This window comes from Typopeltis vanoorti, chromosome 10 (genome assembly GCF_054136105.1).
Source record: "Typopeltis vanoorti isolate ZY-2024b chromosome 10, IOZ_Tvanoo_1.0, whole genome shotgun sequence".
NCBI classification, from domain to species: Eukaryota; Metazoa; Arthropoda; class Arachnida; order Uropygi; family Thelyphonidae; genus Typopeltis; species Typopeltis vanoorti.
In genome coordinates, this window is record NC_143558.1 from 64,602,880 (window position 1) to 64,616,396 (window position 13,517).

General features: G+C 34.1%; 1 protein-coding gene across 2 annotated transcripts in view; it reads right to left on the reverse strand.

Annotated features, from left to right (window-relative positions):
- Positions 1-440: 440 nt before the first annotated feature.
- The window catches only part of LOC150102473 (galactosylgalactosylxylosylprotein 3-beta-glucuronosyltransferase 3-like), a 60,484-nt gene continuing 47,407 nt past the window's right edge, over positions 441-13,517 (reverse strand). For both annotated transcript variants that reach the window (XM_090398968.1, XM_090398967.1), the window contains exons 5-6: positions 9,879-10,169; positions 441-618 (exon numbers count right to left, since the gene is read on the reverse strand). In XM_090398968.1, coding sequence (XP_090255094.1) covers positions 529-618; positions 9,879-10,169 — 381 coding nt within the window. In that variant the 3' untranslated portion in view covers positions 441-528. The remainder of the gene's footprint in view (positions 619-9,878; positions 10,170-13,517) is intronic.

Genomic DNA, 13,517 nt, shown 5'->3' on the forward strand with positions numbered 1-13,517 from the left:
CAAGAGTGAATTTTATATTGGGATGCAAGTTGTTGAGATAATCTTTTAAATTAATTAACTCATCCAGTGTTCCTGATCAAATAACGAAAATATCGTCAACGTAATATAACCATATTTTTGTTTTCTTCTGATAGTTTTTTTTATTGCATTCATTTCAAAATTTTCCATAAACAGGTTGGTTAAGGCTGGAGACAGGGGGGGGGGGGGACCCATGGCAAATCCTTTTTATTCCCAATATTTGTCTTCAAATATAAAAAGTGTTTTCCATACAGTATTTGAATAGTCATAGTGTGTTTGGTGGAAAAAGGTTTAAAAGTACACTGTCATTCCTAGGTATGTTGGCAAAAAGACTGGCTACATTTAAAAGATAAAATAAAATATTATTTTACCTTCAAAAAAATTAGTGCATATGAACATTTTGCATTAGATATAGTCAGACATGGAGCTGTACAGATTTTATTACATTACAAATCTCAGGCAAAATTATGTTTATGTACAGAAAAATTATTATTTACAACATTGTTCTAATCACACCTCAATCTTGGCGTTTGAGGGTATTTTAAGTTTTCTTTCTTGCTCCAGCTTTGGTCGTTCTGTCCTTGTGTGCCAAACCAAAACCTACATGATATATAATAACAAATACAATATTAGTTCCATTAATAATTGTATTTTATGGATACATATTAACCAAATCTACAAAAGGTTAGTTTAACAAGTACGATGCTGGAAAATATTAAATTGTTGAAAATGTGCAACATCAACTGATATATTTGCTAGGTATTATTTCTGGGAAAATTCCCATGTTATAACTCCTCTAAAATAAACTAGTATTTTAATGGCTAATATAGCCTACTTTCATTTAGGAGCGTCCCCCTTTTTTACAATGTCATTGGCTCTTTACTCAAATCTTAGGGCATTACTGAAGTGTTATAAAACTAATATATGAAGAATAATATAGGAGGAAATTCAGACATACCTTTTTGGATGTTTGCTGTCTCCTTATCCCGGTGATATGCATTCATCTGCTGTTAAGCTGTTAAAGGAAGGGGATTTTGGTGGACTGGGGGTAAAGTAATGTGGAGAAATTATTTGAAAAAATTCAGGTTTTTTATATGTATAATATTATTATTAAGGGTGGGTAGAGAGCATTGGGGGGGGGGGCGAGAGAAGGATCTGAAGTTTTTTTGTTTTTTTTTTTGGTAAGACGAGGGATTGATGGGAAAAGTCACTCATGTATTCTCCCAATAATTTTCATTCTTTTCAACTGCTGTTGTGCAATATACTCTGCTGATTGTATACGGAAAAGGATAATCATTTTTCTTCTTCATTTACTTCAACAAGGATATCAAGGAATGGTAATATTTTTTGTGCTCTTCAAGAGTGAATTTTATATTGGAATTAATTCGCCCATTGTTCTTGACCAAATAATGAAAATATCGTCAATGTAACAACCATATTTTTGTTTTCTTCTGATAGTTTTTTTTTTTTATTGCATTCATTTCAAAATTTTCCACCACTCATTTATCCACATAACTATTTTATTATCCATTCCAATTTCAATCCTATTAATGACTAATAAAGTAACACGCAAAAACCACAGTGATGTCTTTAATTAGTAAAAGGACAAAAAAAAAAAAAAACTACTAAAATTAATAGTACATCTTCAGTGTCTGTAACAGTAATAGGAATGGAATACAAGCAAAACGTTCGGTAGATCACCTATTAAAATACAATTGTTACCGCGTGCCGGAAAATAACAGAAATAACAAATTTAATCTATTAAGATAAATGGTTTTTTACATAAGATAAAAGTCTCCCAGATCTTTGAGAGAGACACAGTCATTTCTATTTAAATTTGGTCAGCGTAAGATAGTTTCACAACTTTCTTTGAATAAGCGTCCATATTTGAATCTGCATCTATGAAGGAGAACTGCTTTATCCCACTGGACAATATGAGTAGAGTCAAAACTGTGCTGCGCCAGACCAGACTTCAGAGGTTTGTTATAATCAATATAATATTGATGTTCTTTTATGGAATGAAGTTTCCATCGAATGGCTTTGCAAAATATACTGTTAAATTGTGAATGAAGATATTTGAGAATTATAATACTTCATTCACATTTAACATAATCTGCCATAACTTAAGCAAGACTTGTAAATATCATTTGTTGTTAGTCTCTTGCTTATAAATTATTATTCATATAATTACTTCGAGTTTGTTTATTATTGTTTAATTATTTAATCTAGAATATGTATTAGTATTGAAAGGACTCAGTATTAAAATGTCATTCAATTTATTTTATTTATTCCTGTATAAATATTTATAAGAAGCTGTGAATATATATATAAGAATTTGTATTTATCATATTTAAATGTATTTTATGTGAACTATGGATTATTATCTTATTTGTTATTCCTGAAAGAGAATGTAAATATGTGGAATTCTGCTGATAAGATTTTATGTATCAATTCTGATTTTATATCAGAACTCCCTGGTGGACATAGGAAGTTAAAGAGGCAGTGAAGGAAAAGAAGAAAGCATATCAAAAGTTCCTGGCAAATAAGTCAGCTTTTACTCTTACAGAATACAGAGACAAATGTAAGATAGCTAAACAGTGTGTAAAACTAGCTAAACAAAAGTCATGGGAGGACTTTGGCAAGAATATAAAAAATAAATATCAAGGTGGCAAAATATTCTGGAGGTTGTTGAAGAAACTTAGGAATGGAGGGAAGAGTGCTGTAAAAGGAGTTAGCGATGATAAAGGTGACATGAAAACAGGAGAAAAAGATATCCTTGAAGTATTTAGTAATTACTTTGAAAAACTGCTAAATGAAACAAGCAGTGATGACAGCACAGTGATAAAAAACACTGACCAGGCATGCAGTCAGGAATACATATCCATACTTGAAGTAGAAAAAGCCATCAAAGGCTTGAAATGTGGAAAGGCAGCAGGAGTAGATGATATTCGACCAGAAATGCTGAAGTATGATGGTATAAAAGTCTTACAGTGGCTGCACTGCATAGTTCAGAAAGCCTGGACAGAGGGACGAATTCCCGATGATTGGAGTAGAGCTCTCATAGTACCCATATATAAAAAGGGAAATAAAACTGAATGTGAGAATTACAGAGGTATTTCCCTACTGAGTGGTCCTGGCAAGATCTATGCAAGTATACTTGAGAAACGGTTGAGAAGAATTGTGGAAGAAAAGCTTGGGGAAGAACAAGCTGGATTCAGGCCAAACAGAGGCTGTCAGGATCAGATCTTCACTTTACAACAAATAGTTGAGAAAGCATGGGAATATAACAAAGATCTGTATTTAAGCTTTGTCGATTTGGAAAAGGCATATGATAAGGTGCCAAGAGAGAGAAGCTATTCAATATGCTGCAGTTATATGGTGTCAATGGGGCATTATATCAAGCAATTCTTAGTCTTTATTTGAGTTGTAAGTCAGCAGTTAGAATTGAAGGAAGTACAGGAGATGGTTTAATGTTAAATCTGGTGTGAGACAAGGATGTACATTATCCCCTCTGTTATTCATTATCTATATGGATCACATTATGAAGGAAAGCGGTATTAAACCTGATATCAAAATTGGAGATGTTAATGTCAGCTCTTTGCTTTATGCGGATGATGTTATACTTCTAAATAAATCCGCTACAAGTCTGCAAGATTCTCTGACTAAATTGAATAGCTGTTGTAATAGATATGGTATGAAGGTCAGCAATAAAAAGACAATGAAAATAAGCAGAATCATTGAAAATGTCAACTGTGTTGTGAATGGAGAACCTGTGGAACAAGTAAAACATTTCAACTACTTAGGCACGATTTTTACTGAAGATGGTAAATTACATATAGAAATAGACAACAGAATCAGCAAAGCTGGTATGGCGGGAAGTCAATTGAATAAATTCATATGGAATAAGAGAGAAATTAGTTGGAACACTAAATTAGCTGTATACAAGACAGTGTTCAAACCAGTTTTAACTTATGGATCTGATAGCTGGGTCAGAAGTAAAACACTTGACCAAAGACTAGAGACTGCAGATATGAGAGTCCTGAGAAAGATTAGAGGCGTGAACAGATGGCATCAATGGCAAAATCATATTAAAAACGAGGATATTAGGAAAGAACTTGACATTGTCAGCATCCAGGAATGCATTAGCAGAGCTAATCTCAGGTGGTATGGTCACTTAAATAGAATGGGAGAGGAAAGATTAGCAAAACAAGTGTTCTCTGCCAGGTTGGCAGGAAAACGACCCAGAGGAAGACCAAGATATAGGTGGATTGATACGGTACAAAGTGCCTTAGACGATAGAAATATAAGATCTGATAATGTTGGAGTCTTGACAAGTAACAGACTGATTTGGAGGAAAATTGTAGATAGGAAGTTTGTAATGATGTAATTTTTTCATGTAGTACTGTCATATCCTGTACACCCCTTGAGGGTACATGAAAGGAATTTGATGATGAGATTTTATGTAAATCTTCTGATTGAATTTCATTGGCTAGTAAAGGAGAAATGGAGTTGTTTTTAGCTAGCGCGTGCTTGGAATGTGAATGGCTATGATATGGAGAGAAACCCATTGATGTAAGCTGAACTGGCTAGAACTGGATTTTGGCAGGAAGAATAAATGCAGTTAATTGGAAAATGAAAGTAATCTGAAGAGAGAAAGCTTAGGGACAGTGAAGAGACTGGAGGGGTATAACGAAAGGCGAGCGGAGATATGCAGAAAAATCGACAAGGAAAGGACCCGGAATAAAAAGGCATTAAAAACTACCTCTATGGAATTCTGATATTACGATAGATTCCTAATGATTTGAGGAAGAATACTGCAGAGCTGAAGTCAATACATAGTGGAAAATAAGGAATTAGTATTTGACATAAATCCAATGTGTCAAGATTTATGTAGCTCTGTGTTTAATATTTCAGTTAACACAGTGAAGATTTCTTTGAATTGTGTTTCCTCATGATAATTAGTTAACAGGAATTTTGAAAATGTGCCTAAGTAAATTCAATGTGCTGAAGTAATAGCTCGGTAAGACTTATCCTTTTTACATCCAGTGTGAAGCAAATGAAAGTTAGTTCCACCTAAGTTATCTTAACCCTAGCTGTGGCATTTAACTATAAATAGTCGAAGGAATAAAGTACTAAAGTGTTCCCCCCCCCTTGAATTGTTAACTGCCTTGTAATTCAATTAAGGGTTTATAGACTAGAAGTGAATTAGAGAAGCCAACTATAAGAATATTTATTGTGAATTCTGGAATGTTGAACTGTGAGTACTATTTTCTATAAATCGACAGAATACAGAGAACTGAGAGTTGAATGTTTGATACCTAACGTATTGTATCTATTCTGAGCAACTAGAACTAAATCAATGTGTAGATGATATGATTTGTCTCATAGAATAGAGACAAATTGTGATAGAAATACTTATCTCTTGAATAATAGGATCTAAGACTTTTGGCTTTAATCTTAAAACCTAACTGAAAAGTTACCAGTATCTCAGAGATATTTTGGATTTGTTCAATTGCATTATCTTGTTTAGAAAGTTATACTTGGATGTACATTTTATATAATCCTGCATTAAATGTTTTGTTTTATTGAATTCAGTTTGATGTTTGCCTGATTTTCTTTCATTGCACTGCTCATAAAAATTTATCAGACCTTGCGGAAGCCTTAAAAAGTATTATTAACCTCGGCCAGTAGAAAAGTGAGATTGCAAATGTTAGTTGATGATTGATTCCTCTACAATACATAGACTAATCTGAATATAAGATGGCGCAGGATAACATAAATTTCTTAATATGCAGATCAACATCTGACAAATAAAAACGGAATTTAAAGAAATAAGGATGAGTTAAACTCACTAACATAAATGGATCAGTCAGCAAGATAGGACAACACAACAATACTCTCTTCATTTTTCAATCCAACTCAACTGCCACTTAATTACCAAACATGGATACTTTACTAAAACAACAACATACACATATAATAAGAAAGTTATGCTATGTCTCAAAATTCATACTTGTATCCATTTATGATTTCTGGCCCCAGTCTTTTACAAGTTCTTACTATCCCTACTACAGAATGCTAATTGATCTCAAATTAACTGCCACTATTTTGGAGCACATTTGTGCAATGAACCATCTTAATCTCATCTCCTTTTGAATCCTGCCAGAATTAAGCCTACAAACCACCGTGTCAAAAACATTGCCAATTACTTCACATATATACTGTATTTACATTCCAGTGTAAATGGAAGTATATATATATATATATGAAGTAGGTGAAAATGCTTCTGAATGTATTTTATTTGTTACAGCTGTTATTCAATTTAGTTAGAGAATCCTGGAAACTTGCACTAGATATGTTTAGGAGTAAGTATCATCTGCATAAAGCAAAGAGCTGAGTTTGACATCTCCAGTTCTAATATCATACTTAATGCCACTTTCTTTCATAATATCATCCATGTAGATGATTAATAAGATAGTGGATTAATAAGAGTGCATCCTTGTCTTATCCCTGATTTTACATCAAACTATTTTCCTCATTTCCTTCAATTCTAACTGCTGACATCATCATCATCAAATTCCTGCCATGTACCCTCAAGCAGTGTACAGGATATGATAGTACTACATGAAAAATTTACATCATTACTAACTTCCTATCTACAATTTTCCTCCAAATTAGTCTGTTACTTGTCAAGACTCCAACATTATCAGATCTTACATTTCTATTAAAGTACTTTGTACAGTTGAAAAGCCAAAAGGCTATTTTTATCTGGCGAAGTTGTTATAAGTTAAGGGGGTAAAAATCCCTTCTTGTTTTTCAGCCAGTAAGCGAAACTAAGATCGAACACTATACGAACATGAAACGATACAGATCGTAGTGTTCGATCTTAGTTTCGCTTACTGGCTGAAAAACAAGAAGGGATTTTTACCCCCTTAACTTATATACTTTGTACAGTATCAATCCACCTATATCTTGGTCTTCCTCTGGGTCGTTTTCCTGCCAACCTAGCAGAGAACTTGTTTTGCTAATCTTTCTGTTGCTCTGCTAACACATTCCTGGATGCTGACAATGTCAAGTTCTTTCCTAATATCCTCATTTTTAATATGATATTGCCATTGATGCCATCTGTTCACACCTTTAATCTTTCTCAGGACTCTCATATCTGGTCAAGTGTTTTACTTCTGACCGAGCTCTCAGATCCATAAGTTAAAATTGGTTTGAACACTGTCTTGTATACAGCTAATTTAGTGTTCTGACTTATTCCATATGAATTTATTGAATTGACTTCCTACCATACCAGCTTTGTTGATTCTATTGTCTATTTCCATATTTAATTTACCATCTTCACTAAAAATCGTGCCTATGTAGCTGAAATGTTTTACTTGTTCTATAAATTCTCCATTCATAATGCAGTTGATATTTTCAACTGCATTATGTTTCTGCCTATTTTGATTGTCTTTGTCTTTTTAATGCTGACCTTCATACCATACCTATTATAGGTATGGTATCTTAATTCAGGGAATCTTGCTGGCTTGAAGCTGATTTATTTAGAAGTATAACATCATCCGCATAAAGCAAAGAGATGACATTAACATCTCCAATTTTGATATCATGTTTAATACCACTTTCCTTCATAATGTGATCCATATAGATAATGAACAGAGGGGATAATGTACATCCTTGTCTCACACCACATTTAACATTAAACCATCTTCCTGTACTTCCTTCAATTCTAACAGCTGACTTACAACTCAAATAAAGACTAAGTATTGCTTGATATAATTCCCCATTGACACCATATAACTGTAGCGTATTGAATAGCTTCTCTCTTGGCACCTTGTCATATGCCTTTTCCAGATCGACAAAACTTAAATATAGATCTTTGTTATATTCCCATGCTTTTTCAACTATTTGTCATAAAGTGAAGATCTGATCCTGACAGCCTCTATTTAGCCTGAATCCAGCTTGTTCTTCACCAAGCTTTTCTTCCACAATTCTTCTCAACCATTTCTCAAGTATACTTATATAAATCTTGCCAGGAACACTCAATAGGGAAATACCTCTGTAATTCTCACATTCAGTTTTATTTCCCTTTTTATATATGGGTGCTATGAGAGCTCTACTCCAATCATCGGGAATTCGTCCCTCTGTTCAGGCTTTCTGAACTAACTGCTGACTTACAACTTAAATACAAACCGTGTATTGCTGTGTATAATGTTCCATTTACTCCATATAATTGTAGTGTTTTGAAAAGCTTTTCCCTGAGCACTTTATCATATGCATTTTCCATATCTACAAAACTTAGTACAAATCCTTGTAATATTCCCAAAATTTCTCGACTATCTGTCGTAAAGTGAAATTTGATCTTGACAACCTCTATATGGCCTGAACCCAGCTTGTTCTTCTCCGAGTTTCTCTTCCACAATATCTTTCTCAACCTCTTTTCAAGTATGCTTGCAAAAATCTTACCTAAAACACTTAGTAAAAAATTCCTTTATAATTCTCATATTAAGGTTTATTCCCTCTTTTATAGTTGGGAACTATTAAAGCTCTACTCCAATAATCTGGAATTCGACCTTCTGCTCAGGCACTTTGAATTATGCAGTGTAGCTACAAAACCTTTCTATCTCCACACTTAAGCATTTCTAGCTAAATATCATCTATTCCAGTTGCCTTCCCATATTTCAAGTTTCTGATGGCTTTTTCTAACTCCTCTTTTGCTCTTGAAAATTTTAAATTTTCAAGTATAGTTTTGTCAATGTTTGTTTCATTTAATTTTCACATTCAGTTTTATACAGTCTTTCAAAGTAATTACTCCACACATCTAGGATATCCCTATCTTCAGTTTCCATGGCACCTTTGTCATCTTTGATTTCTTTTACAGTATTCTTTCCTTCATTTTTAAGCTTTTTTCAATAACCTCCAGGAACATTTTGGCACCTTCCTGTTATTTATTTTCTATATTCTTACCAAATTCTTCCCATGACTTTTGTTTAGCTAGCTCTTTTACACTTTTATAGCACTTGCAGACTTATTTGTTAGGAACTTTTGATATGCTTTCTTCTTTTCCATTACTGTTTCTTCTGTCTACCATGGGGGATTCTTGTTTTTCTATCCTTACAGACAACTTCACTGCATACCTCACTACCTGAATCAATCAATGTCTTCTTCAGAGTTTGCCACTGAAACTCTGAGTTTGGTTCTTGTTTTCAAGCTGCTTCTGCAAATTTCATTAAATAACTAACTTATTTGAATAGTATGTAAAACATATAAAAAATTATTGAATAAATTAAACACTTTGGTATATTAGTCAAGTAAATAATTGTTTAATATCCGACATGTTTCACTGACTAATATCTGTCAGCATTTTCAGGGATACACTGGTAAACAATGGAAAGTAACAAAAACTAGGAAACTAACCGACAATTCTAAAAATTCTAAAAGATATAATTTTTAGAATTGTCGGTTAGTTTCCTTGTTTTTGTTACTTTCCATTGCATCCCTGAAAATGCTGACAGATATTAGTCAGTGAAACATGTCGGATATAAAACAATTATTTGCTTGACTAACATACTGAATTAAGTCTTTAATTTATTAATACTAGTGGTCAAGAAAAAAGCTCATAATAATAAAATTATTGAATGTTACAAATTTCTCAATGTACCCACATTTGTTTGTCATGCCTCACTGTTTTAATAGAGGTGCCGGTATACCATACTGTTGCATACCATCTCCTCCCAAAAAATGCACTGTGTATATATATTTAACAAATATAAGGAAATAAGAATATAATTTATTGTGTACTATAATATATTAATAAAACAAAATTAATTTTAAATAAGATTGATGAAACTTATTACCTTTGTACAATTATCAGCTCGAGGTTCCAATTCTAAAATTGTAACTAAATGTTTAAGTAACTGAGTCTCTTGATAACCTCGGGGTACATTCAGGCTAAATCTTGCTTCTGGATGTTGTAAAAGTAATGTAAGGTTCACTGCAAATCCTGCCATATCTGTAGCAAAAGGTCTTTCTTTTTTCCACTGAGTGTTCCATCCTACAACTTTGCCAGAGTGCACCAAAGGCTTTTCAACCAACAGTCCACCAACCAGACCAACTGGCCACACAGATACTTTCTGGGTGTATCTCATCTATGCAGGAAATATCCCTTATTAGAACTCAAAATAGTATTGGCAACTGTGTTATGATTATGGATGACCACAACATCATTACAATAAAATAAATAATACAAAAAAAAAAAAATAATTAAATTAATTTTCACTACTACTGACCAACATCACATTCAACTCTCACAATAGCAATCAACTTTTATAACAAACTCACTATATCAAACTATTATTCTAGTCCCTATGAATTTTCTATAATGAGAGTAAACTCTACATACAAAATCAGTACAGATGATTATTTGCTATCCATCACTACATCCGTTTTCACCAGTATAGCCACTCTGATCTTGCAGACTATGCTCTGGATACACGTCACAGAATATGGTGGAAGAAAGCCACAATAATACTCCGTAGCAAGTTCAAATTTGAGACTTTTCATGGAATCAGCCTCAGCCCTAAGAGACATGCCAAACCTCAACAAATCTGGTTGCATGAGACTGCCCCAAATTTGGGAGACGTACATCAGGAGACCTTCAGCCCAACGGCCAAGAATATCTACATAGCCTGATAGGGGGCACCATCAGGACTTTTAGGAGAAACAATAGCTTCCTCGCTATGTCCTCATTTACTGTGTGTAGTGCCTGCATGCACGTCTTTATTTTAAGTTCCTTTGAAGATGGCAACGTCACGTTGCCAAAATATTGGAAATATATATTAAAGTTTAATTTAATTTATATTCTAGTGTACGTTGTGAATTCCTTAAGTTAATTAATAATCATGTATAACTAATATAAGCCTTTCTATGAGAAAAACTAAGCAAGTGAATCACATTTATGTGAAAACAATGTGAGCTATAAATTAGCAACACTCAACAGTAATTCATAATGAAAGATGCATTTAGGATTTTTCTGAACTTGAATTTATGCTGCTGCTTTAGAAATGAGAAAAATGATCATACACTACCTACCTCTGAATCTATTTCGAAATGTTGCATTAATTAAGAGAAAAAATAATACACAAGAAACACACCTTGTAGCCTCACTTTTGATACAGATCTTCATTTTTAATGTAATTCTACTAGATTCTTTAGAATGAAAGCAGAGCTAACTTACATGAGTTTAAAACAACTTGGAACATCACAAAAGAAAAGAATATTAAAAGAAATGACTGAATTAAAATAGAGTAATATGCCATTTATCTGACTTTCAAAACAATGCTCCTCCAATTAACTAACCCTTGTATGTCAATCAACTTCTGGGTTAACACCATATAATTGAATCTCCACTTATCCTACACTTCAATTATTAGAATGGCCAAATAAATGGTGGATTTCTGTACATACATTACATAAAAATCGAAATGACATTAAAATTATAACTGGGATAACCAACATTTTCTATTTTGAACATTACAAACAAGTAAACAAAATAAAAACAAGCATCTTTAAGTATAAATTATAACTGTGACAAGCATAGAGGAAAATATACATTTATCGAACTAGGAATATTTTGCTGGTTCTCTACCCAGCATCTTCAGAACACAAATGATAACTGTGAGTAGCAATGAACTAAGTAATTGTGGAAAAAAAACAATTCAAACTGTAACTGAAACAGAATTAATGTCCTTAACATGGCACCCTCTATGGGCTGGATAACCATTAAGTTAATTTGAAGAAGGCATACTATCAGGTCTCAAAATGACTGCCTCCCAGATCTTTGGAAAATTATTGCAACTATGCTTGTTGAAGTTGGGAGAGTGCTTCATAGCTGATGATGATTCTAAAAATAGTCTCTCAGACCTATAATGACTTCTATGTAATATCAATGTCTGTGATTATCCATAGAAGACACAAATAAAAACACGAGTTCTGTTTCAGCTACCATATGAATTATTTTCAATAATTATTTAGTTCAGTGCTGTGTGCTTGTCGCAGTTCGTAGCAAAAAGGAAATGGAGTTCATACATCTGCTACGAGATAATTACTTGAAACAGCACGTAACTGAAGGGACACGTGGTGTGAGAGTGTTGGACCTGGTTATTGGTTCAGAGGTTATGTGCATAAGTAAGGTGACCTCGTTACCTCCAGTTGGTGAAAGCGATCATGTGGTATTGACTTGGGAGGTTGCAAAATCTGTGGATTTTTCTATTAAGAAGGGGTATGTACGAAACTACAGGTTAGGCAATTATAACAAGCTTCGGAGTGAGCTTGCAGCCATCCCATGGCAGAACATATTGCAAGGGAAAGATGTTAGCAGTGCTTGGGATAAAATCAGTGGGTATCTGAGGAAAGCAATATCAGATTGTGTCCCCATGGTCAGGAGGTCAAACAAGGCAGGCATTAGATGGATGAGCAGTAGTATCAAGCTTGAACTACAAAAAAAGAAAATGTTATGGAGAATTTACAAGGAGAAGGGCGATCAGGACACCCATGAGCAGTACAAGGCTCAAGCTAGGAAGGTTACCAGCATAGTAAGAAAAGCTAAATCAGATTATGAGAAGACCTTAGCCAAAGAGATCAAGGGTAATCCCAAAGAGTTCTTCCGCTATGTGGCAAGTAAGAGGAAGAATGACTTCGGAAGGATAACCTTAGTGGGTGCTGATGGTATTGAGGTGACAAAATCAGATGTAATAGTCGAGTTACTGAGTGATCACTTCTCAAAAGTCTATCACCCAAGTGAGGATATCTCTATACCTATAGCAATACCTAATGTGAGAATTGAAGCTAAAGAATCAGAGGTATTAAATATATTGCGAAACTTAAATGCAAACACTGCGGTAGGCTTAGATGGAATATCAGCTCGGGTGTTGCGTGAATGTGCAAATGAATTGTCAACCCCTCTTACCTGGATATTTAATTTAAGTTTGAACTCTGGTATGGTCCCTAGGGAGTGGAAGTTAGGCAAAGTGGTTCCTTTGCATAAGGGTGGCTCTAAAACTGCAGTATTGAATTACAGACCAATCACCATCTCAGGAGTAGTGGTAAAAGTATTGGAAAAGTTGGTTAAAGACAAAATTCAAGAATGGGTGGATCAGGATATGATACTCTATAGAGGCCAACATGGTTTTGTTAAAGGTAGATCCTGCCTTAGCAATCTATTAACTATCCATAATAGAATAACATCAGAGTTGGACAAAGGAACTGGCTACACAGTGGTACTTCTGGATTTTGCTAAGGCTTTTGACAGGATACCCCATAGAACACTGTTACGCAAATTGGAGCAGATGGGAATGGATATTAAATTGGTGATATGGATAGGAGAATGGCTCAGGGAGAGATACCATAAGGTGGTGTATGGAGGAGCCGAGTCCAGAATGAGGCAGGTGACCAGTGGTGTGCCTCAGGGCTCTGTGCTTGGGCCAATGTTGTTTAAT